Consider the following 23,260-nt stretch of genomic DNA (forward strand, 5'->3'; position numbering starts at 1 on the left):
GTCGGGCTGAGACACCAGGCTTCCCTTCCCCGGAGGCGGGGCCTGGCCCCGAGCAAGTTCAGGAGAAAGAGGCTCTGAAGAAGCCCTGCTGTGGCTGGGACACCTTCAGCCACCAGCCATCCGGTTCTCAGGCCTCGCCTTCCAACCTCCCGGAGGGGGCGTCCTGGGGAGCTCGGGGCCTCGGGGTGAGCACAGGTGTAACCCTTGCACCCTGACCTTAGTTCCTGAGCTTTGCAGGAAGGACTGGGCCACAGCCTGTCAGAGGAGAGCCCAGGGCCTTTCTCCATCCCGGGGGTGGGGAGTCGGGGGCGGGGCGTCTCGGGCTGTCTCTTGGCCAAGGGCCATGGCGGGGTGCTCACCTTGGTGCAGGGCGGCATGGTGATGTTCAGGTGACAGAGGATATGCTGCGTGTCCTCGTACTTCATCGCCTTGCGCAGGAAGGACAAGAACCCTGCAGGCTCCCGACTGCTGTCCCTCACCTGGACTCAGTCACACAGAATGGAGGGTCGGGGGCCGCCCTCGCCCTGCCGAGCCCGGCCACCAGCCCGGCCGGCTCAGAGGACATCCCCCTCCCTGACCCCGGCCACCAGCCTGGCCGGCTCTGGGGCCTCTGCCTCCCGAGCTTCTAGACCCAGGTGATGGGTGGGCGAGAGCAGGGCGCACCTTGACGGGAATGGCCAACTGGTTCTCCCGGAAGGACTGGAAGAGGAAACTCCGTTGCTGAGCGGCCTTCTTGACGGGCACCAGGTTCCCCGAGAGCTCGGCGAAGAGGGGCATACCCTCCAAAACCTGTGGGAAAGAAGCAGCAGGTGGGAACACGCAGACGCCCGGCCCCACCTGTCAGCCCTGGCCTCTCCCTCCCCACGACCCCAGAGGCTGCGCCCTGGGAAGCTCTATGGAGGGTTTTAGAAAGGTCACGGCAGATGCTTCTTTACTTCAAAGGGTTTTTATAATAAGCAGGACTTTCCACATCTCACTGTGTGGTTGATCACCACTGCTTATCAAAGGACTTCAGAACTCCACTAGCAGATCATAATACAGCTCCAGAAAGCATTTCTCTCTTTTAATATCCATCCAACAAGGTTTCATTTATGCGAGTGCCAGAAAGACCACACGGTATTTTAATCTCACCCACGGTAATAACAATCCCTACTGTGTATATACTTTCCACGGAGAAGTTACTGAGAACCCATTTGACAGATGAGGAAACTGAGGCCCAAAGAGACACAATCCTTTGTCCGGTTAGTGCCCCAAACAGCATTTGAGGCAGGTCCCAGCCTTGGGTTCCTCCTTCTGGCCCGTCAGAACCCCTGGAAGGCTCAGGAAAGCCTCTGAGGCCAGACCTTGGCCAAAGTCCTTTCTTGTTACACATCTTAACCCAAGTGAGGACTCCAGGATGGGCGACAGCTTCACACCAAGGCCCCGCACGTCACAGGTCTCCCATTTGCCCAAGCTCTCCCCTGCTTCCCCATCTGGGCACCGCCCAAACCCTGGTGTGGCTGAGAGATTAGGACAAGTCCTTTCTCTACCATTAACTCAGCTGTGTGACCTTGGGCAGGTTACCTAATCTGCCAAGCCTTGATTTCCTCATCTGTAAACTGGGGATAAGAACAGGACACTCCGTTGTAAGAGTCAGGGGAGATGATGTCACTTGAGTCTTTTTATTTTCTATTTTTTAAAAAAATTTTAAAGATTTGTCTTTGATGTGAACCGTTTTTAAAGTCTTTATTGAATTTGTTACAATATCTCTACTGTTTTATGTTTTGGATTCTGGGCTGTGAGGTATGTGGGATCTTAGTCCCCCGATCAGGGATCGAACCCATGCCCCTGGCATTGGAAGGTAAAGTCGTAACCATTGGACCACCAAGGAAGTCCCTCAAGCACTTTTAATAGCATCTGGGAGGTGAAGATTTTAATGAACGTCAGCTCTTAGTACCATTGGGCTGACAGCCTGCTGCCTCCCTGAGACACGCAGGGCGGTGTCCTCAGCTTTGGGGCGGCCTCCCAAGGATGCTTTTCAAGAGGGACTCAGAGGGACATGCCCAGAAGCCCCTCTGCAGAGGCTGCCTTCCTGATGGCTTGGGGTTCCAGCGCCACCTCCCCCCGACCCCTGGAGGTGCCGGCCCCCTCAGGGCATGAGCCCGGGGCGGGGGCCCGGCCCCTACCTCGATGTCCCTGCTCCGGGCCACCTCCACGAAGTTCTCATGATGCTCCAGCGTCTTGTCCACCTTGTCATCCGTCATGCAGTAGCATCGCAGACGCCCTTCCCGGGGGTCATTCATCTTGGCGAAAATAACAAACTTGGCCATGTAGGGCACTGCGGTCAGTTCCTTGTACAGCTGGGTGGCAAAGTTCACGGCTTCAGCCGTCCTGGGGCAGTCCGACAGCCAGAACCTGAAAGGAGGGCAGCCTTGAGCCTGTCCCTAGGTGTCTGGGGCAGGGGCGTCCCCTCCATCCAACAGGATGGCCTATGAGCAGGGCGGTGACAGCCCCAGTGGGGGTGGGGGTGGCACTTTCAGGTGGAGAAGGGGAGGGACAGCGGAGGACCCTCGGCACAAGGTCAGCCTGAGCGCGGCCGCCCCTGGGGGCAGCGCCACCCACCTCGTGCAGGGCCCGGGGAGCCTCAGGGTCAGGCTGCAGGGTGGGGTCTCACCTGGCAGAGACGTTGGTGGTGAAGGTGGCACACTCGTTGGCATAGACGAGCTTGGTGGTCCCCGTGATGTCTTCCCATTGGGCCTGGTCAGTTCCTCCTGCCATAGGCGTAGACTGGGCTGGGGGACCGTCTCCAGAGGCCAACGCAGGGCGTGCACACCTGGCTGAGGTCCTGAATCCAGCCCCCCACCCCCCCACCCTGCACCCCGTGACCTCGTCCCCTCTGGGAGGACCCCCTCCTCTGGGGTCTGGGGGCTCATCAGGGACAGGGAGACTCTACCTGGAGGCAGAACCCCCATCCCTCCGAGGGCCCCATCACTCCCCAGCTCCATCTCCTCCCGTCTCCCCAGACGGCAGGACCAGGACAAAGGGGGTGCCCCTCACCGATGACGCTGCAGAGCAGCCGCAGGCTGGTGGTGTCCCCCTCCCCGCTGTCTCGGGGGTTGTCCATCCAGGACGGGGGCAGCGGGATGCGGAGGCCGATGGGGCGGTGGAACTTCCGGCGCCTCGGCTCCACGGTGACGATGGGGCTGAACGTGGCCTGGTTGCCCAGGAGTTTGGTGACCAGCTCATCGGGTACAGGCTGGGCCTGCGAGGTGCCCAAGGGGGATGCTCAGCCTGGAGCAGCCGAGGGGCTCATGGGCGGGGATGAGAGCGGCTGTCCCGGCAGGCCTGAAGGTCCCCCAGGGGCAGGGGTGGGGTGCTGTCCTGCCTGATGTCCTGTCCAGCTCCCCTGTCTGAGCCCCCACCCCCGTTTCCCTGCTGCTCCCCACTCCTCGGGGCCTTGCTCCTATCCAGGGAGCCACATGCCTTCTCCTCAGTGCTGACCCGGTGGTTTAAACATGCCATCTAGGGTTTCCTGCGACTTAACAGAGCATCTGCCCTATCCCGGCCACCCAACTCTCTTCTGAGCTTAAGATCAGAGCCCTGACGGGATTTTTTTAGGCAGTGGACCAACAGGTAGAGATGTCCTGGGGGGCACGAAGGCCATCTCCAAGAACACAGGCTTTCTCCGAGGGCCCTGACACCTTGAACCCAGTCCAGGTTGACGGGGCCCCAGCAGCCAAGGAGGGGCTGCATGCATCACCTGTAGGGCCAGCTTCACCCTCTTGGTGACCGCGTTCTCGGGGAAGGTGGCCTGCACCAGGGGCACCAGCTTGCTCGTCAGAGAGCCGCCCTCGGGGCCGATGGTGTCGTAGTCCTGGTAGAGCCGCGACATGATGACGAAGTACAGGGGGAAGTCGGTGGTGACGATGCGGCAGACGCGCTTCTTCTCCAGCTCCTCCAGGCTCCCCAGTTCTGCAACCACACACAAACGCCCGCCCGCTGGTCATCCCCGCAGGCCCCCAGGGCCCCTCGTCCTGGCTCCAGCGGCCCCCTCCTGCAGGGGTGGGAGAGAGCCCAGGCCCCGAGGGAGCGGCATAAGGAGACCAGGCTGCAGGGGGCCTCGGCGCGGGAGCTGGGCTGTCCCTAGATTCTCAGGGCATCCCCCACCCCAGGAGGCCCCGCCAGCCCATCCCCAGCACAGCCTCAAACCCCCTCCTCCAGGAGGAAGGCGCTGCTTGGGCCCCTGGGGGCTTACTCACCTTCGTCCATCCCATTGAGGATCTGGTCCAGGTAGCTCTCTCCATAGCGGTTCTTGTGTTCCTTCCACACGGAGCCATTTTCACTCCGCAGCACCACGAGCTCACGGTCCCCACGGCCTTGGGAGGCGAAGTGGGGGATCTCCACGATGACAGGGCTGGGGCGGACAGAGGGTACAGGGGAGGGGCTGGACGCAGGCGTGTGTGCCATGTGGGCGATGGCGGTGGGCTTGGGAGGCAAGAGCAGGCAGGCAGGGGGCAGCGGAGCCCCCCGGATGGGCTGGTCCTCACAGCGGACAGACCTGCCTCAGGTTCCCGAGATGCCCCAGGACCCTCTCATCAGGCCCAACCTCACTTCACAGGGTGCGTCCTGCCATGGCCATGCGGCTGAGGCTCGGCGGAATAACCCTGACCTTGGACCTGACTTTGAGAACCCATCCATGTCCTGGACAGGGGACCAAACTCCTCTGAGCCTCAGCATCCTCCTCCGTCAGCCTAGACAGGGGCATTTCCTCGGGAGGATGGTTGTAGTCATTGCTGTTATTTAGTTGCTGAGTCGTGTCTGACTCTTTGCAACCCCACGGGCTGTAGCCCACCAGGCTTCCTCTGTCCATGGGATTCTCCAGGCAAGAATACTGGAGTAGGTTGCCATGCCCTCCTCCAGGGGATCTTCCTGACCCCAGGATCGAACCTGCATCTCCTGCTCTGCAGGCAGATTCTTTACCACTGAGCCACCAGGGAAGCGAAGAAGGACAGCCTTGAGCGTCACATTTAAAGGGGAAATGAACGTGAAAGTTTATAGCTGCTCTGCAGTCGGTGGAGGAAAGATGGGGCGGGCGGGGGGGGCGGGGGCAAGCCAGGCCATGGATGCAGACGGGAGGTCAGGGCCTCCTGGGCCAGGCCTGTGCCAGCATGGAGCCCGTGGTGCCTGAAGGATGCAGGGTTGCCAGGAGAAGCAGGTCTGCGGCAGGAAAGATGAGGGGGGCCTCCGAAACCATCAGTCTTGTCCTTGGGAACAAGGCTGCAAGGCTGTCTTCTAGGAAGACGGTTTCAGAACTTAACTAAACCCCGGGGGGGCCTCCAAAGTATCTGTCTTCATCCCCTTCTAGGAGCGTCACCCAGGACCTCAGGGTGCTAAGCTCACCCCAGGCACCAGCCTCCTACGTGTACCTAGGAGCCCAGGGGCTTCTAGGTCTGACAAGTCAGGACACAGAGAAAGCAGGCGGGCTGGGGACTCCGGGCTCGCCTTTCCTCAGCCTGGGCGCGGCAGGGACCGGTCAGGGGCAGGGGAGCGACCTCTCACCTCAGAAACTGGACCCCCGTGGGCCCCAGCGCGATGACCCTGCTGGCCAGGCCCTCCTCCTCGGCCAGCGGCGGCGGCGTGGGCAGCTTCTGGGGCTTCACCAGGCGGCAGGTGATGCGAGTGGGCGCTGCGCACGTCCGCGGCGGGACCACCACCCTCAGGCCGTTGTGCCGGCTGCCCCGCATGGAGCCCCCGCGGGCGTCCACCATGAAGCTCACCAGGAACCTAGGGCACAGCGGGTCCGTGTCGGCCTCTCCCCGGCGGGCGGGCGAGCGGGGCCAGGGCCGCCAGCCCCTCCCGGGGCACTCACCCCGTGTGCACCGGGCTGGCTACAGGGCTGATGTTGTCCGAGGTCTCTGTGGCCGGGCTGCTGGGGATCAGAGAGTCTTCATCATACTCTTTGGACACCTGGGGACAGGGCGGGGGAAAGGCCAGCTGTTATCACCCACGGTCCCGGGTGATCACAGCCAGTGGTCCTGGCCAGTGGACCTCACGCAGAGGCCAGGGAGGCTCAGCCAGCCACCAAGAGCCCAGCGAAGGAGGTGCTACCCAGAACTCACTGACCCTTTGGGACAAAGCTCGCCCAGAGTCTAAAAGGGAGCACAGGCCTCCTGGGACCTACACAGCTTCTCCTCGGCTCAAGACCCTGGGCCAGGCTTCCGACGCTGGAGCAAGTCCTCCTTCCCGTTCCAGCCTCAGTCTCAGCTTACGTGCCACATGCGCTTACGTGCCACATGCCCTTCCGGCCTGCCCCCTGCCCCCCCTGCCCCATGAACCCTTCCATGTGAGCTCCACGCAGCTCCTTTTCACACGTAAGTTGGCGCCGGAGCCCACACCATCACCTATGAGCTGCTCGGCTCTGGGCAAGCCACGTGAACTGGGGCATCAAGGGAAAGAGAACAGACCCCCCCATCCCAGGGGCAGGGGAGCTTCCCGCTTCTTCCTCTGCAAATGGGACGGCTCCCCCTCCTCACAGTGATGCTGTAATTGCAGGACCTCAGGCTGCCTCGGCCCAGGGCATGTCCATCGTGAGGACTCACGAAGAACATCGGTTCAGATTCTACCCCTCCAGCTTTATTCTCAACTTGACCCTCTCTCTGGCATCTCCATCGGCCCAGGCGCCCATGTCCATCTCCTTCGCTGGGCCACCCTGTGCATCGTCCACCTCTCACCTCCTCTGAGAACCCTTGCCCTTGACTCTGATCTGGAAGGGCTCCCCCCACCCTCAACGCTGCTGAGCCCTTGGGTAGTCAAACCTCTGCGTTCTGAGACCCTCCCCAGCTGGACCATCTGCTCCCACATGGGGTCCCCTCCAGGGCACCTGGTGGGACTCCAGGAAGCCCCTGCTGACTCGGTTCATGACTTAGCAGGGCCTGAGAGCGCACGGTTGGCCAGGGAACAGCAGAACCTGGGTTCCCTTGGAGCTTTCTCGTCGCCGTCTTCGGAAGAACCGGGTGAATGTGCCATGGCAGTGGCCAGGGCCGTATCTGACCGTATCTCCCAAACTCCCCCCCGGCTCCACGGCATGACACCACCATCACAGCCCTGCCCTAGGGTGGGAGGGCTGACCGGACTGTGTCACAGCCATCCTCTCCCAATGCCACACTTGGGTCGAGGGCTTCAGCCGCTGCTTTCAGACACACATCCCTTCAGAGTGGAGGAAGAGACCAGCCTTTGCTGGAAAACCGACAGGTCTGGTTCAGTGACCAAGCTCAGGGCGGCCTTTTCCAGCCTCTAAACACTACACTGCTTCCTTCTGATCCCAGAAAACCCCTTTGCCCTGGGGGAAAAAAAAGTGCCAGCTGGCATAAAAATCAAATCAAGGAGCATTACATTGTTTTAAGCCATCCCACCCATTTGGGGGACAAATTCAAGCGGCATTGAGGGAAGCCACAAATAGGGTATTATAATGAGTAACGGCCACACTGGGGACAGCTCTCCTTGACATCCCCTTTCCACCTGGACTGGTATTTTTAAGCTCCCAGTAATCCCTTGAGGAACGTGAGGCAGAAACTGTCCCATTTTACGGATGTGAAACAAAAAGGTGCCAAGTTCCGGAATTGCCCGCAGCTCCACAGAAGTGCAGCTGCAGCCTGGGGCTCCCTCTCTGGTCCGGGGACCCATGGCCCCACGGGTGCAGACGGCGTGTGCTCAGGGCGTGTGTGCAAGAGAACATGGGCTTTGGAGCCAGAACTTGTGCTGCCAGTTCTCAGCCCCAGAGACTAGCACGAGGGCATCCCGGCACCCTCAGGCTCTCAGACTCTCAGATCTCCAAGAGCTGGGGCTATATGACTGCTGGGGGCACAGCTGCCGCAGAAGACACTGAAACCTGGGATCTGCGGCGCTTGGTAAGTACTGTGAGCTTTATGAATTCTTCCCATGCTTCAGGTCATCTCAGAGCAATCACTGCCTGGGGAATCTGTTCCCCTGCCAAGAGGAAGTAAGAGAAAGGACGCGTCTCACCTGATCTGGCTCATCGGCTCTGATCACCACTGTCTCAGGTGTGACGCAGGGAATCCGCGGGATGGCTGGAGATTCTACCCTGTATGCCGAAGATACTGGGACATCAGGGCACGATCCTTCTGCATAGCCCATCATCTTCCACCGGGCACCTCAGTGAGACATTTCTGTACCCCCAGGATCACTATCCAATCTGACCACCCCCGGCCCCGGCCGCCACCATCTGAACCCCACTGGCACAGGTGCTACATCCTGGCCTCCCCTCTCCACTCTAGGCCTATCCCCAGAGCCTGTCTTGAGCCTGAGTTGAAAGACTGCCTCCTCCAGGAAGTCTTCCTGCATGCACCACCCCAGTTCTGTAGCCTTAGTCCCCTTGTTGAGGGAACTCTCGCTCTGGCCGTAACATCTCATTCTGACCACTGGGTGTGTGTTTTCATTCTACCAGATACATCTGTAGGTTCTCTGTGGTCGAGGTCTTAGTTTTGTGTTTTTAACTGAAGTTCAGTAATACTAATCACAGGTTCCCTTCTCCTTGGTCCACGGCCCTCATAAGCCCTGGGGCAAGCCAGCACATGACTGTCTTTTCAGAAAACCCCAAAGGGCTCGGTGTTTCTACAAAGTTGTTGCTTTCACATTCGTTCACAGAATCCCTGCATGCGCCAACACATGCACTTGGGAGCGGCTCACTGCATTCCCGGAGGAATGAGGAACACCTGCCAGGCAGCGCAGACCCTCTGTGGACAGTCCCTAATGGACCAGCTGATGGAGGGACATGGCTGGCCTGTGAGCTCAGCTTGGCAATAGTTTCTTTCTTATTATTTAAATTTCTTAATTGAATGAAAGGTTCTCTAAATTCTATGGTGCTTTACAATTTTCAAAATTTCACACATGTGATTTCATATAATCCTATAACACGTGTGTGTGTTAGTCACTCAGCTGTATCTGCTTCTTTGCGACCCCATGGACTGTAGCCCGCCAGGCTCCTCTGTCCATGAGATTCTCCAGGCAAAAATACTGGAGTGGGTTGCCGTGCCCTCCTCCAGGGGATCTTCCCAACCCAGGGATCGAACCTGGGTCTCCCACATTGCAGGCAGATTCTTTACCCTCTGAGCCACCAGGGAAACTCCATCCTATAATAACCCACCCCTTTTTTGACAATGGTTTCTAATGGGATCTCCCTCAGTGGATTTTTCTAGTGCAAAACTGAGTGTTTGAAAGGGGGAGGGGTGTGGATAGAGCACTGAGGGAGGGGAGGAGGAACAGTGGGAGGCAGGGACCCCAGGGAGGGTGGAAGGCTCTAGAGGGGACCTCTGCCCCTGCCTGGCACCCCTGGTGCAGGGCTGGCTTATCCTAAGACACTGGACCAGCTCTCTGTCCAGGCCCAGGCTTCCTGGAACCTCCCTGCTCCGGAATCTTCTACCTTGAGTCCGGGGAGGGAGACCTCCTCCCCACCCACAAAGGGAGCATTTCTTACACTTGGTCCAGCTTCGGCACGAAATCCAGCAGCTCTTTCTCTTCATCTACATCCCTGGCATCCGGCCTCTCTGCCCTGGGGCCAAGATCCTCCCCTGAAACCACACAAGTTTAAGTGAGTGATAGGAAGGAAATACCCTCTTTCTTTTTAAAAAGTGTTTTTCCTGCTCCCCCTCTCAACGCTCGCCCCAGCCAGGGCATGGGACAAAGTCTCTGATGCTCGTAGGGGACCATAGCAACATCTTCATCTTCAACCAACAGCCCTGGAGCTGGGCAGCCAGTCCCTAACATAGACTGCACCAGGCTTTGGAGAAGATAACTCAATCAGAAGGAACTTTCTTCCTTTTGGGGGTGGTGGGGAGGGGTGGTGCCATGCCTCGCAACATGTGGGATTAGTTCTCTGAAACTGCAAGTCGCTCAATCATGTCCGACTCTTTGTGACCCCATGGACTATATGGTCCATGGAATTCTCCAGGCCAGAATACTGGAGTGGGTAGCCTTTCCCTCCTCCAGGGGATCTTCCCAACCCAGGGATCAAACTAGGGTCTCCCGCACTGCAGCGGGATTCTTTACCAGCTGAGCCACCAGGGAAGCCCAAGAAAACTGGAGTAAGTAGCCTACATCTTCCCAGCCCAGGAATCGAACCCAGGTCTCCTGCATTGCAGGTGGATTCTTTACCAGCTGAGCCACCAGGAAAGCCCAAGAGTACTGGAGTGGGTAGCTATTCCCTTCACCAGGGGATCTTCCTGACCAAGGAATCGAACCCAGATCTCCCACATTGCAGGGGGATTCTTTACCAGCTCAGCTACCAGGGAAGCTCTGACCAGGGCTCAAACTCACACCCCCTGCTCTGGAAGTGCAAAGTCTTAACCATTGGACCACCAGGGAAGACCTGGAAGGAACCTTCTTTGCCTGACAAGTTCCACTTCAGAACAGCCCTTGTGGAGGGTGCTCTTTCTCTAAAGAGGTGCTTCTGTTCTCTTCCACATCACATGCAACAGAAGAACAAACCCCCGTGGAACAGAGCCCATCCGTCTGGAGAGGCACTAGGGACTTCTGTAACCTCAGAGGCTGAATCCGCATTCCCGAAGCCCATCGCCAGGAGGTTCAACCTCTGTCTGCAACCCCGACTCTGCCTCTTTGATCCTCTGTCCTCCTTGCCCTGGAGCGGGGGCCCTGGGCCTCGCAGAGTCCTTTCCTGCCCCTCAGCGGCCCCTCCTGGCCTTGTGATCAGGAGCCTACAGGATGGAACCACAGCAGCTCATGCAGTTATGACCACAGACACAGGGGAAGTGGCACAGACACAGATGTGGACTGGCCAGAGCCGCCCGCCAGGGCATGGACCTTACAGGCGGAAAAGTCCTGTTTGAGTCAAGCTCTGATTGTTATGGAAAGCAGGGGTGGATTAGTGAGAGCCTGGGTTGCTGAGGGTGAAATGCACTCATGAGAAAGGACCACAGGGAACAGAGAGTTTCATACCCATTATAGTTATATGAGCAGTTCCTGGAAAGCAAAGAAAGAGCCATGTTTAAGGAAGGACAGGATTGAAGTCAGGTAAAGTGAGAGGTGTTTCATTCAAGGGCGTTCAGGAGAGCTTTTACCACCTAGCCCACCAAGCTACACAACCCCTGGGTTACCAAGATGGAAGGGGCCAGAGAGATCATCTGGTCCATCCCCACCCTTCTTTATCATGAGGATTCTCTTCCAATTTCAGCGAGAAGACAGGTGTACTTGGGGCAGGAAAAGTGCTAGAAGTACCCTGCGGCCCACAGAAGTGAATACAGTCATTTCATAATGGATCCACCCCCAAAACCGACTGATGCACCGTGTGGTCTGAAGAGCAGCTGATGAAAAGGAATTCTTATGCGTTTTAAATCAAACAGCTTGCTATTTGTTTCAAAGCACAAGGAACACACAGGTGGAATTTTATGACAGTTCCTTGCGGCTCTGAGAGCTGATCTGAGCAGAATCACACTCCAGGGATGCTATATGCAAACACACGTGTATTTATGCAACTTTCTGGGATTTTCTATTTTTAATCTCTGTGATGTAGATTTCCTTCTCCTAAAATCACATTAGAGAAGCCCTTTCGATAACGGACAGCATCATTAGAAAGTGGTTCTGTCCAGCTGCGACTCTGACGACCTAGTGACCCGGGGTGATGGCCAGAGGCCCCCTGAGTGAGTGTTCAGAGCCCCGAGTGTCCCCTTCAGCCTGACTCGACCCATACGTGGTATGGATCCCAGCCTGTACCTTCATCTTCAGAGACATCCAGAATCTCATCCACCGTCTCTGGGAAGCTCATCCGGTGCTTGTCCGTGATCAACTGAAAAGAGAAAAAAGCGAGGAATTCAACCCCAACACAGCAGTGGGCCCTTTCACCCAGCCGGCAGTTATCTGGTTATGACAGTGGAGACCGGAAGGAGATAAGAAGGGAGGTTTGTCCCAGATGAGGAAAAGGACAGCTAAGAGTGTCTCTGGCGTCTGGCAGGAACCATAGAGGGAGATGAACGGAACTCCAGCTTCTGGTTGCCTGGTTCCTACCCTCAACTCCATCTGGGCCACCCCTTGGTCTGGTCAACGCCCCAACTCTTCTGGCCACCAGGTGGCAGTAAAGCCCCACCTGATGGAGGAGGAACCGGCCTCCATCCCGCCCCCGCCAACCCCGCACTGCACCCCCAACCCTCAATTCTTTGGGCTTCAAGCTTCCCTCAGGAATCCCAGGACTCCAGAACACGCTCCACTTCCCAGGGCACCCCCTGGGGCATCCTGCAGGCTGTGCGTGTCTGAGGTGGGTGTGCAGGGGAGGAGTAGATGTACCTGGACAGTGGTTTCGTCGGTGACAACCTTGAGCACGTCTGTTACAGAAATGTAGCCCAAGCGCTTGGCTATGGCCAGAGGCGTGGTTCCATTCTGGGGAGAAGAGCAGACAGACGGCGTGATCAGCCCAGACCCACACCCCAGTCATTCACCCCCGGAGCAAGACCCTGCACACGTGTGCACCCAGACGGGTGTGGTCAGTGGTGCTCAAGGAGACGGGGTGCTGGGGTACTTAAACTGCCAGTGCTGGGTGTTCAAAGGAGATCTCGCCACCGAAGTCAAGAGCGGCCAAGAGGGAGGCAGTGGGAAGGTCAGGGTGGGGGAGATACCAGCTGGGGTTGCAGGAATAAGAGGGCCCCGGGTGGTACTGCCCATGGCTCCCAAGGCTGGGTCTTCGGGTGTCAGTTACTGATCATGGAAACAGTTCAAAGAACCCACACACTTCAGTGAACTCTTTTCAGGCCAGCCGGAAATCACGTCACCAGAAAATAAGGGAGGAGCAAATTTCTACTCTGATTTTAAAGGGAAGAACTAACTGAAACGAAATGGATAATGAGGCTTTCCTTCTTTTTTCTTTTTTTAACTTTTTGGCCATACCACATGGCATATGGGACCTCAGTTCCCTGACCAGGGATTGAACCCATGCCCTTTCAAAGTTCTCTGCTTCCAGGGTCTACCCCATGCAGACTGGGCCCCATCCACAGCTATGGCTTCAGCAACCACAGCAACAATCAAAGGTCCTCACGCTGTCCAAGCTGGAAGCAGTCACGGAGATAAGCCAGTATCTCTGACAGTCCCACTGCCCGGGGAGGAAGTGACCTCTGAACAGTGACCGCTGACGTGGCTGAAGACCCCGAGACCCCCAAACATCAGGACCCACCCAAGACATTTGGTTCTGTTCACTCTCGTCACACTGAGAACAGCTTCACAGATTTTAGCAGGGATTTTGTGGAGGGTTTTGACAGCATTTAAATAAAAATAAAAGGGGGAGGGTAAGCGATGCTTCTAGGATAAACTTCCACCTTCCGGACGGAGGCCCCTTGCCCCTGGGAGCCTGTTCGGGCCCCAGACACACTGGAGGCTGACCTGAGCTTCCCCCGTGATGTGAAGGGACGTCTCAGCGGCCCCCGTGAGAGCAGCTCTCTGGATCAGGACCCCGGGCGGTACTCACCGAGCTGACCTCGTTTGGGGAAGCACCATGTTTGAGAAGCAGTGTCACAATGTCCGTATGGCCCTGTTGAGCCGCCTGATGCAAGGGGCTGTATCCGAGCTGTAAAGCGGGTAGACGTTTGGGAGGATGAGCTAGCAACAGAAATGAGCTAGCACTGCCCACCCACCACAGAGCCTATGTCTTCTGTATGCAAAGTAAAAAAATTAAAAAAGCGTTTTCCCCATTTCTTCCTCCAGTGTCAAAGCTGAAAATTGTGGCGGAGCCCCACGTGTGCCCAGAGTGATTCTAGGTGCCTCTGTTTGGCACTGGTCTTGTTACCGACCAGGGTCCTCGGCTTTTCCAGTCAATAGAAATTGATCAGAGGACAGACAAGAAACTCAGGCAAGGCTTTACTGGGGCCCCTGCTGCAGCGGGGATGGGGGGTTGAAAACAAGTAACAGGCTCCCTTGCTTGCTCCCCAGGGGGAAGGGACAAGCTGGTTCCTGACATGGAGTCATGGTAGGGGCGGGTCCAAGGGTCAGGCTGGAGGGGTGACTCAGGCGGTTTGCCTTTGGATGGTATTGCATGCAGGGGGCATGCACAGGACCCTGCTTTTGGTTCTGACAGCCTGTTTTTGCTCCCGGCTCTTTATAAGTGGCAGTTGGGTTTTTGGTCTCTGTGTATCTTGTCATCCATGACTTGCCCCAGCTGCTCAGGTACGAGGTTATTTTTAGTCCCTTATAGATTCTTTGTAATTTTGTTCCTGGAGGAGATGTTTGTCCAGGTGCAAGCCCTGAAGCAAAGTGGGGTGGTCCCAGCGTGTCTCTGTCTTGGGCCTCCCCATACCTTGGTCTTGGCATTGACGTCTGCCTTGTGCTGTAGCAGAAACTTCACCAGCTTGATGTTCCCGTAATGACTGGCCACGTGGAGTGGAGTGTAACCCATCTGGAAAGTAAGAGAGGAGAGAGGGTGACTGGCAGGGCTTCTGGGGACAACACAAGACACTCTGAGCTGGACGAGAAGGAAACTCGCACGGTAACAGCGGTAAAGGGGAAGATGGATGAGGAGGCCTTGGCAAGGCTGGCAGCAGTTCCCTGGGGTCAGCTGTCTAGGCTGTCGGAGGCCAGGGGCCTGGGAGGGGCACAGGGCTTGGTGTCGGGCAAGAGCAGCATGAGGTGATCAGGAGAGACTCAAGGGGGGTAGCCAAGCGGGTAATGGGAAAACCGGCCCTGGGTCTGGGGAAGAGGGCCTGGCAAGGAGGCACCCATGGGTGCCATACACCCAGATGAAGTATGGCAAGAAAAAAGTGGGGCTCACGGAACTGAGGCAATATTTACAGGGAGTTCAGAAAAGAGGGTGGGGAGCGGGGAGCAAAGATGGAGGAGGAAAGGCGGGAGAGACCGTGCTACAGAAGCCAAGAAGGGTCACTTGGAGAGCAGGGGAAGCTGGGAGGGCAGGGGCCTTGCATGAGAAGGAGGTCCCCGCTGACCCGGACAAGACCCGCCTTGCCCTGCTATCTGGGCTACCAGGTGGTACAGTCATGTACCATGATGGTAGGAACTGGCCATGGCTTGAAATGAGTGGACTTTGCGTATTTATTCACTTGAATTTTGTCCGCAGAGGAGATAATTCTCAAGGAAGCTGTTCTGCTGAATATCTTAGTGCTCCCTCCACAGGCTGACAGGCCAAGGCTCTCCAGGCCCCTAAGTGTCCTGCGGAGCCTAATCCCAGAGACCATCTGGATCCAGACCCTGCAGGCTGGACCTGAAGTGATGGGCTGGCTTTGAGATCTCTAAGGTCTAACAAAGATCCGTCTAGCCAAAGCTATGGTTTTTCCAGTAGTCATGTATGGATGTGAGAGTTGGACCATAAGGAAGGCTGAGCACTGAGGAACTGATGCTTTCCAACTGTGGTGTTGGAGAAGATTCTTAAGAGTCCACTGGAAAGCAAGGAGGTCACACCAGTCCATCCTAAAGGAAATCAACCCTGAATATTCATTGGAAGGACTGATGCTGAAGCTGAACCGGCAGTACTTTGGCCACGTAATGCGAAGAAACGACTCACAGGAAAAGGCCCTTATGCTGGGGAAGATTGAGAGCAGGAGAAGGGGGTGACAGAGGATGAGACGGTTGGATGGCATCTCTGACTCAATGGACATGAGCTTGAACAAACTCCGGGAGATGGTGAAGGGCAGGGAAGGCAGGGAAGCCTGGTGTGCCGCAGTGCGTAGGGATGCAGAGTTGGACAAGACTTAGCCACTGAACAAAAGCAGCAACAAGTTCTAACTCACAGTATAGGATCTCTCAGGGCAAGATCCCAAAAGACTAAACTGGGCTGGCGAGAGGACCTCAAAGATCCAGAACATTCTTGGGTTTTAAGCAGGTTCCTGTAGAGGCTGTAGGCAGTTGGGGATAAAATATGTCTCGGATTTTTCTGGGAGCCTTTAACGTCACACTGCCAACTGGTGTTCCGGGTGGGCTCTGGAGGGGGCTGGGGTTGGAGGGGTGTTGCTTTGTCTGTTTCATTTAATACACTTGCCTTGCAGTGAAAAGGAACAAAATGATGCCTCTTCCAGGAAGCCTCCTTTTCCCACCAAATGGAGAGACCCTCTCCTCCCTCTATGCTCCCTCTGGCTCACTAGTGCCCTCCTCGCATCGGACATCACACCCACTGTCCCTTCCTGCCTCTTACATCATCTGCAGGTGCCTCGAAGCAGAATCCACTGTGTGCTGGGCACTGGGTTGTTCTCCATCCCCCACCCCAGAGCCGCCCCCCCACACCCCCACCAACCCTCTGCACACAGAGGCTCAAGGAATGCTGACCAATCCGAGCCAAATGCCAGACTAGAAGGCATGGAATTCTCCAGTACATCCAGGGAAGCCTGACATTTTGACACCTGGCTCATGTAAGACAGAGATTGGAATCGTGATTCACTACAGAGGCTCAAAGTTCTAACCAACTTCTTAAACTCCCCACTGGAAAGTGAGTCCACTGGCCTGGGGTCCACTGCTGCCCCTAGGAAGTGGCAGACAAGAATGGGCCATGGCGGCCTTGGGGTTTCCAAACTCCTGGGATGGACCAGTGAGGGAGGCCAGAGCGGGCAGGCCCGTGGGCGCAGGGGGAAGGTGTGGGCAGGATGCAGGCTGTGGTACTTACCCGGGTGGTGGCGTCCACCCTGACACCGTGTTTGATCAGCACGTCTGCCACTGGAATGTGGCCTTCTTGTGCGACCAGATGGAGGGGAGTGAGTCCACTCTGGGAAGGAAAAGAAGTTCATCAGTTTGCAGCCAAGATAGAGTTCTGGGTCACGCTGGGAAAGCACTGAGGTTTGGGAGTCAAACTTGGCTCTGTAGCCACCAACCGGCTGTTTGACCTTGGGCAAGCTCTTCTAGGCCACCACATCCTTAGCGAAAACATGAAGTGGTTGAACTAAACCAGAGGTCAGCAATGGCTTCTGCTAAGAGCCAGATCATCAATATTTTGGGCTTAACTGCATCAGTTATAGTGAGAAAGCATGCGTGCCAACAGGTAAACAAATGGGCATGGCTGTGTTCCAATAAAACTTTATTTATACAAACAAGTTGTGGGCCAGATTTGGCCTTCAGGCCATAGTTTGCTGATATCTGAACTACATGAACTTTATTGTCCATTTCAGTGGTAACATTTCTTATTTCCATGACTTGAGATGAGCTTCAAAGTCTTGGTTTGCTTATTGAGAAAATAGGGATTATCACTGACAAATTTCAAGGGCAAAGGAAGGCTCGCTTGAGAAAACAGAGACAAAAACACGTTGTAAAACAAGATGTGCCATGTAAATGCAGTCTGTGCTCCGCACACCCAGCCAGTGCTTCACTGGAAAAAGGATGAAACGATAGAAGATCCTGCTGGGACCAAAAAAAGCCAGATTCTTGGAGCTCTTATCACATCCTTCTCACAGGGCATAGTATAGTGTCAGTCGCTCAGTCGTGTCCGACTCTTTGCGACCCCATGGACTGTAGCCCGCCAGGCTCCTCTGTCCATGGAATTTTCCAGGCAAGAATACTGGAGTGGGTAGCCCCATTCCCTTCTCCAGGGGATCTTTCTGACCCAGGGATCGAACCCAGGTTTCCAGCATTATAGGTGGACTCTTTACCATCTGAGCTACCAGGGAAGTCCATCTGTCTCACAAGGATAATAATACTCCAGAAATCTTGCTTGATATGTGGGCACTCACACAAAAATGCCAGGAAAGCCTTCTATCTCCTGTATCTGACTCTACAAGCCTTACTAACCGTGAGGCAAACGGGGCTGCCCCCTCTCCAGAAACTCCACTCATCCTCCCCTACCATCTGTCCTTTCCCCCCAGCTGACGGGAGGCCCAGGGGCAGTGCCCCCAACACTGAAGCCAGCACAAGTGGGCAAGGATGCCCAGAGAAGAACAGGTCCTGGGTCAGCCCCAGCTACTGGGTGCCGTGCCCAACCCCTGGGATAACACAGTAGCCTGCCGGGTGACGGTGGGTGTGGATGGGTGGGCGTGTCTCCAGGGCAAAGCTTTGCCATCCAGCCCCTGGTCCCTGACAGAGCTCACTTAAATGGCACCAGCAGGAGACCAGTATAATGGTGCTGCCCTAACGGTTCCCTCTTGGGGGTCACCTGTCCAAACCTGTCCAGAAAGAGCCAGTAGATCCAGTAGGTTCTTAAAGAAATATTAAGTTATCCTTAAAATGCTTGCCCTTCTGAAACTGTATTACCTTCATGTATCATCTAAAGAAGTGACTCTTTATAGTGTATGATTCCATTTACAAGAAATGTCCAGAACAGGCAAATTCACAGTGACAGAGAGCAGATGAATGGTCGCCAGGGGACGGGGGTTTGAGGGAGATGGGATGTGGCCACTAACAGGTCTGAGGTTTCCTTCTGGGGTGGCAGGAATGTCCGGAAGTTAGGCAGTGGTGGTGTTCATTCAATTCTGCAAATATACCCCAAACCACCAAATAGTACAGTTCAAACCAGTGAAGTTTATGGTACGGGAGTTATATTTCAATAAAACAGCTGCTTAATAAAAGAAGTGACTCTTATAGACTTAGAGAACGAACTTATGGTTTCTGGAGGAATGGATTGGGGGAAGAGATAGTTAGGGAGTTGAGGATTGATATGTACACACTGTTGTCTATTAAATAGATAACCAACAAGGTCTTAGTGTATAGCACGGGGAACTCTGCTCGATGTTTTGTGGCAGCCTGGATGGGAGGGGAGTTTGGGGGAGAATGGATACATGGATAAGTGGGGCTGAGTCCCTTCACTGTTCAACTGAAACTATCACGACGTTCCTAACTGGCTATAGCCCAAAACAAAACAAAAAGCTTAAAAGTTACAAAACAAAACAAAAAACAAAAGGAGGGACTCGTAGCCTTTCCCGGGCCATGCATTCCTTGGAGACGCTGATGAAAACCACAAGGACGTCAGCGGGGAACAAATTCCCAGGTCCTCCCTCCACAGGTCGCTACACCAGGAGGGTTTTCTACTCACACGCCAATAGTCCCTGGACTGATAATCCCATTAAGGGACAGGTCAGCATTGAAAACAATGCCTTCCCTACAGAAAAAGAATATTTAGTTCCAACTTCATAGATTCCTGAATGTAGAAACTGGCCTCTATGTGGGAAAGCATGCAGTGGATTTCAACAGTGATCTTTGTGTGGGTTCTTGAGTCATTCTATTTAGGAAGGACCAGCTTTGGCATCAGGTAGGCATGGGGTCCTACAATCTTGGAATTAGCAACCTTTCTGAACCTGTTCATTCATTTATAAAACTGAGCTAAAACCTACACAGGGCTGTTGTAAGGGTCACACACACACACACACACACACACGTACATCACCTAATTCAGAACCCAGGCACAGCATAGGCGCGCCTAGGCTTCAGCTGGCCCCAACGCGATCGCGTCTACAGGAAAATCGCAGACGCGTTTACCTTGTTGCCCAGGTTCCCGTTGGCCTGCTTGGACAGCAGGAGAGCCACCATCTCTGCGTGGCCCTCCTGAGCCGCCAGGTGGAGGGGGGTTACGCCTTGCACCGACTCCGCGTTCGCCGAGCCCCCGTACTGCAGCAGACTGCGGGCCACCTCCAGCTGGTTCTGCTTGGCGGCGATGTGCAGAGGTGTGTAGCCGTTCTGAAATGGAAGGGGCCCCCAGAGCCTGCTTACAGGAGTGCTGAGTTGACAAGCTGAGCGCATGCCTTCCGGTTGAGATCCTATCCTCCGAGGCGGGGCCAGGAGGTCTGATTTGAGGCTGTGTCACCCGGGAGGGTCACTTCAGTAAACAAACAAACTGACCGAGTCCACTGGGTTTGGAGAGGCTCCCAGACCAGCAGAGCCCTGTTCCCGTTCTCTCCATCTATGTTCTGGGCGTGAGTGCCCTGTCCCCAACAGATGCTAGGATTCAGCCAGGCAGCCTATAGAACAACCAGCAGGCTAGGTGGGGATGAAAATACAAGACCCTCCTTCCTGCCATGAGAACAGCATCCCAGACAGGTCATGGAGGAGGAAGAAGAGAGCTCTTTCTGGTTCCCTGTGCGGCTGGCCCAAGAGCTCCCCCAAGCTCTGTGGCTTCAGGCAGGTGGTGTAAGAGGACAAGCCCCTGGCGAGGGACCTGCGGACGTGGAGTCAGTCCTTGGCTCACTTTTGTTTTTTATTAATTTTTACTGGAGGACAGTCACTTTACAAGTCCCTGATCTACTTTAACCAGCTGTGTGACTAGGGCCAAAAGAGTCAATGACCTCTAGATGCCCTTTTGTACTTTTTTAAGCCATTAAAAGTGGATAGTGTAGCTGGGACGTGGAAGCAACCTAGATGTCCTTTGACAGATGAATGGATACAGAAATGGTGGTCCAAGGCGGACGTGGACCAATACAGTAAAATCCCAGTTTTAAGCACCGAGGGACAGGGTAAGATCCGTCTCCATAGTGGATTTTATGGGGAAAGGAAAAGTCACTTACCCAAAGAAGGAAACTGAATAACAAAACCCATTCTCTTTCGAGGAATTATGTAAGACCATTCTAGTGTTCCTCCTTTTAGACTGGATTATGTTATGAGAAAACATTAAATCCTTTGGAGGCTGTGTTCCCCTGACAAGATTGGCATTTCGATTGTAGTAAAATTAATTAAACAAAATGAGTTTCGTACTGTATTAAGAGGGTGCCAAGGAGAGAGGCGGGGTTCGGTGGATCAGGCCTGAGATCTGGAGTCAGGCCCACATGGAGAGCCTTCTCTCTGAGCATCAGACAATCTTCTGGCTTCAGAATGCAAGTGCTTTTAGCCGGAGCCCTGCTTTTCAGACTCGAGTGTGTATGAAATCACGTGGGATCTTGTTAAAGTGCAGATTCTGACTAGGCGGGCCCCAGATTCTGCATTCTGAAAAGCTCCTGGGTCAGGATGCAGTGTGGTGAGGCTGATGCTCACCCAGGGTGCATCGCTGCAACCTGCATTCCATTCCCTGCATGGAAACAAGGATCAAGGACTTCCACCGTGAAGAGGACAGGAACTCCAGCAATTATTCTTGTTGGTATAATCAGGAGTCCAGGCCACTAGGGCAGACAGTGGAAGATGTCTGCTGGCAAGAACAGCATCCTGTCCTGGCAACAGGCAAGCTTGCCCTGGAGCTCAGGCTGCCAGGTGACCCCCGGTTAAAACCAAGATACAAGAGCAACTGTCTGTCTCAAATCAGGGGCCAGCCCCTTGGAGCTCCCTCCAAGCCAGGACTACAGGCAATGAATGACCTTCTCTAGGTGATGAGAGAAGGGGCAGGCGAGTCAGGGAGAGATGACGGGAGCCGTAAAAGGCTCCTCTTTCCCCAAGCAGTGAGCACGTACAAAGGAATGCACACGCTGGAGAGAGAGCTGCCTCAACGTTAAAACAACATCAGCATTGAAATTAGAAAGGGAAGGGTTTGGTTTGGGTGCAGAGAGATTTGCATGTGAAATTCTACAAAATTGCCAGACTACTTTGGAAACTATTTTTTGCCATGGAAACAAAACCCATCTGTACAGGGTTTATGTGTGGATAAAGCTCTCTTTAAATACCATGGGGCTGGCTCCGATTTCTTTTATATAAGGGGGGGGTGCGAGGAGGAGGGGAGTCCAGCAGTTTTATTTTTAGAGGCAGGAGTAAGTCACGTCCCCCGTGGGGCCGCGTGCTGTCTGCGCAGCAATGTGGGCTCTGCTACAAGAGCTCGGGGTGGGGGGAGACTGGAGCCCAAGGAGACAGGGTGTCTGGGAGAGACTGTGTGCTGTGTCTGCAGGAAGGTGATGCTGTACATTTCAGACGAGCATCCGATCCGAGTGGGGAGGGCAATCTGAAGGCTGGCACGATCTTCCCCGACCAGGTTGCGTCCCCACGGGGGTCCGCAGGGGTGGGCTGGAATCATACTCTGACCCACCCGAGACCCCTCCTGCTGAAGGGTTGAGCACGGGGGTTCGCTCCCCGCCCCCAAAATCCATAAATTATCCTCACTCTCACTTTCCTTTCTTCTGAGTCTCGACTGTCCATCTAACTGTGAGCGGAGAGACCACGTGCATCCTTAGCCCTCAAGCCCTGCTCCCTCTCCTCACCCTCCTCTGCACGGCCACCAACCCCAAGGCCCCTCTGCCCTTGCAGATCTTGCCACCCTCTCATCTCATCCCGCAGCAGGGCAGCCTGCCCCCCAGTGATGCTGGTGTCCAGCTTCATCTCTGTACCTTGTTCTGCCCCCTGCAGTCCTCTCTAACATAAGCCCCACCTGCTGCCTACACTCAGGGTCACTCGGGGGTGATGGACCCGCGACTCTGAGCATCTCAGGGGCTGGCATGAGGCCGGCCAGTGGCCATGCATCCCTGTGTAATGTATGAACAGAAGGAGGACCGCTTCAGAGCCTGAACTCAGGAGGAAAACAGAGCTGGGGGAGACTACCCACCTTTAAAACAGGTTCTGCACTTCCAGGTTCTGGCAAGTTTAACCCCCGCCCCAAATATTCTCCAAGTGTGTCTGTCCCCTGTCCGAGCATCAAGACCACAAGATCACCCCCCACCCGGAATGTTCTCCAGGGGGGACCCTGTCCCAGCATCAAGAGCACGCTGTACATGCTGACATCTGACGTCAGGCTTGAGGACACATCTGTTGGGTGAACGAGTCCCCCCTCTGGGAGGTGGCCTGTGGTGGGAAGTGCTCCTGCCTCCTGCCCCGCTCCTGGTCCCCCAGCAGCAGCCACAGCCCACCCTGGGGTGGGGGTGGGGGGCTGAGAGCAGGGTCCCAGGGTGGGGCCGGGGCAGGCACCAGCAGGGAGGCTTACCCAGGCAGGGCTGTGTAGGGAGCCGCCCCGTGGCAGCAGCAGCCACAGCCCACCCCGGGGTTGGGGGGTGAGAGCAGGGTCCCAGGGGGTGGGGCCGGGGTGGGGCTGGGGTGGGCACCGACCGGGAGGCTTACCAAGGCGGGGCTGTGCGGGGATCCGCCCCGGGGCAGCAGCAGCCGGACGACGTCCAGGTGGTTGTGGTGCACGGCCACATGCAGGGGGGTCAGGCCGCTCTGTGGGGGGACGGGGACAGCCTTCACTCATGGGGCGGCCCCCTGGCCAGGCCCCAGGAGCCAGGCCTAGGGGTCCGTGTTACTTCTGCTACCCAGGAAATCCATGGAAGAGCCATGTCAGAGCCCGGCCACTGGAGAACACAGCCAGTGGAACCTGGGCCACCCCCTCAGTCCTGGGAGTCACCCCTCAGTCCTAGGGTGTCATCTCCTCACTCCTGAGGGTCACCTTCCCAGTCCTGGGGGCCACCTCCTTGGTCCTGGGGGGTCACCTCCTCACCCCTGGGGG

The 23,260-nt window shown here is 55.9% G+C and overlaps 1 protein-coding gene across 9 annotated transcripts in view; it reads right to left on the bottom strand.

Moving 5' to 3' along the window:
- Nucleotides 1–23,260, bottom strand: part of ANK1 (ankyrin 1) — a 242,942-nt gene that overhangs the window by 40,345 nt on the left and 179,337 nt on the right. For 7 of the 9 annotated variants that reach the window (XM_070781479.1, XM_019953405.2, XM_019953404.2 and 4 more), the window contains exons 16-34: nt 22,876–22,974; nt 19,393–19,590; nt 16,598–16,696; nt 14,288–14,386; nt 13,463–13,561; nt 12,292–12,384; nt 11,725–11,797; nt 10,951–10,974; nt 9,473–9,566; nt 8,002–8,080; nt 5,849–5,946; nt 5,539–5,763; nt 4,239–4,393; nt 3,740–3,951; nt 3,037–3,241; nt 2,654–2,750; nt 2,166–2,394; nt 664–789; nt 360–479 (exon numbers count right to left, since the gene is read on the bottom strand). In XM_070781479.1, the coding sequence (XP_070637580.1) occupies nt 360–479; nt 664–789; nt 2,166–2,394; nt 2,654–2,750; nt 3,037–3,241; nt 3,740–3,951; nt 4,239–4,393; nt 5,539–5,763; nt 5,849–5,946; nt 8,002–8,080; nt 9,473–9,566; nt 10,951–10,974; nt 11,725–11,797; nt 12,292–12,384; nt 13,463–13,561; nt 14,288–14,386; nt 16,598–16,696; nt 19,393–19,590; nt 22,876–22,974 (2,424 nt within the window). The remainder of the gene's footprint in view (nt 1–359; nt 480–663; nt 790–2,165; nt 2,395–2,653; nt 2,751–3,036; nt 3,242–3,739; nt 3,952–4,238; nt 4,394–5,538; nt 5,764–5,848; nt 5,947–8,001; nt 8,081–9,472; nt 9,567–10,950; nt 10,975–11,724; nt 11,798–12,291; nt 12,385–13,462; nt 13,562–14,287; nt 14,387–16,597; nt 16,697–19,392; nt 19,591–22,875; nt 22,975–23,260) is intronic. The other 2 variants (XM_070781480.1, XM_070781476.1) reach the window with 1 other exon arrangement.

The sequence above is a fragment of the Bos indicus genome, chromosome 27 (assembly GCF_029378745.1).
Source record: "Bos indicus isolate NIAB-ARS_2022 breed Sahiwal x Tharparkar chromosome 27, NIAB-ARS_B.indTharparkar_mat_pri_1.0, whole genome shotgun sequence".
Classification (NCBI taxonomy): domain Eukaryota; kingdom Metazoa; phylum Chordata; class Mammalia; order Artiodactyla; family Bovidae; genus Bos; species Bos indicus.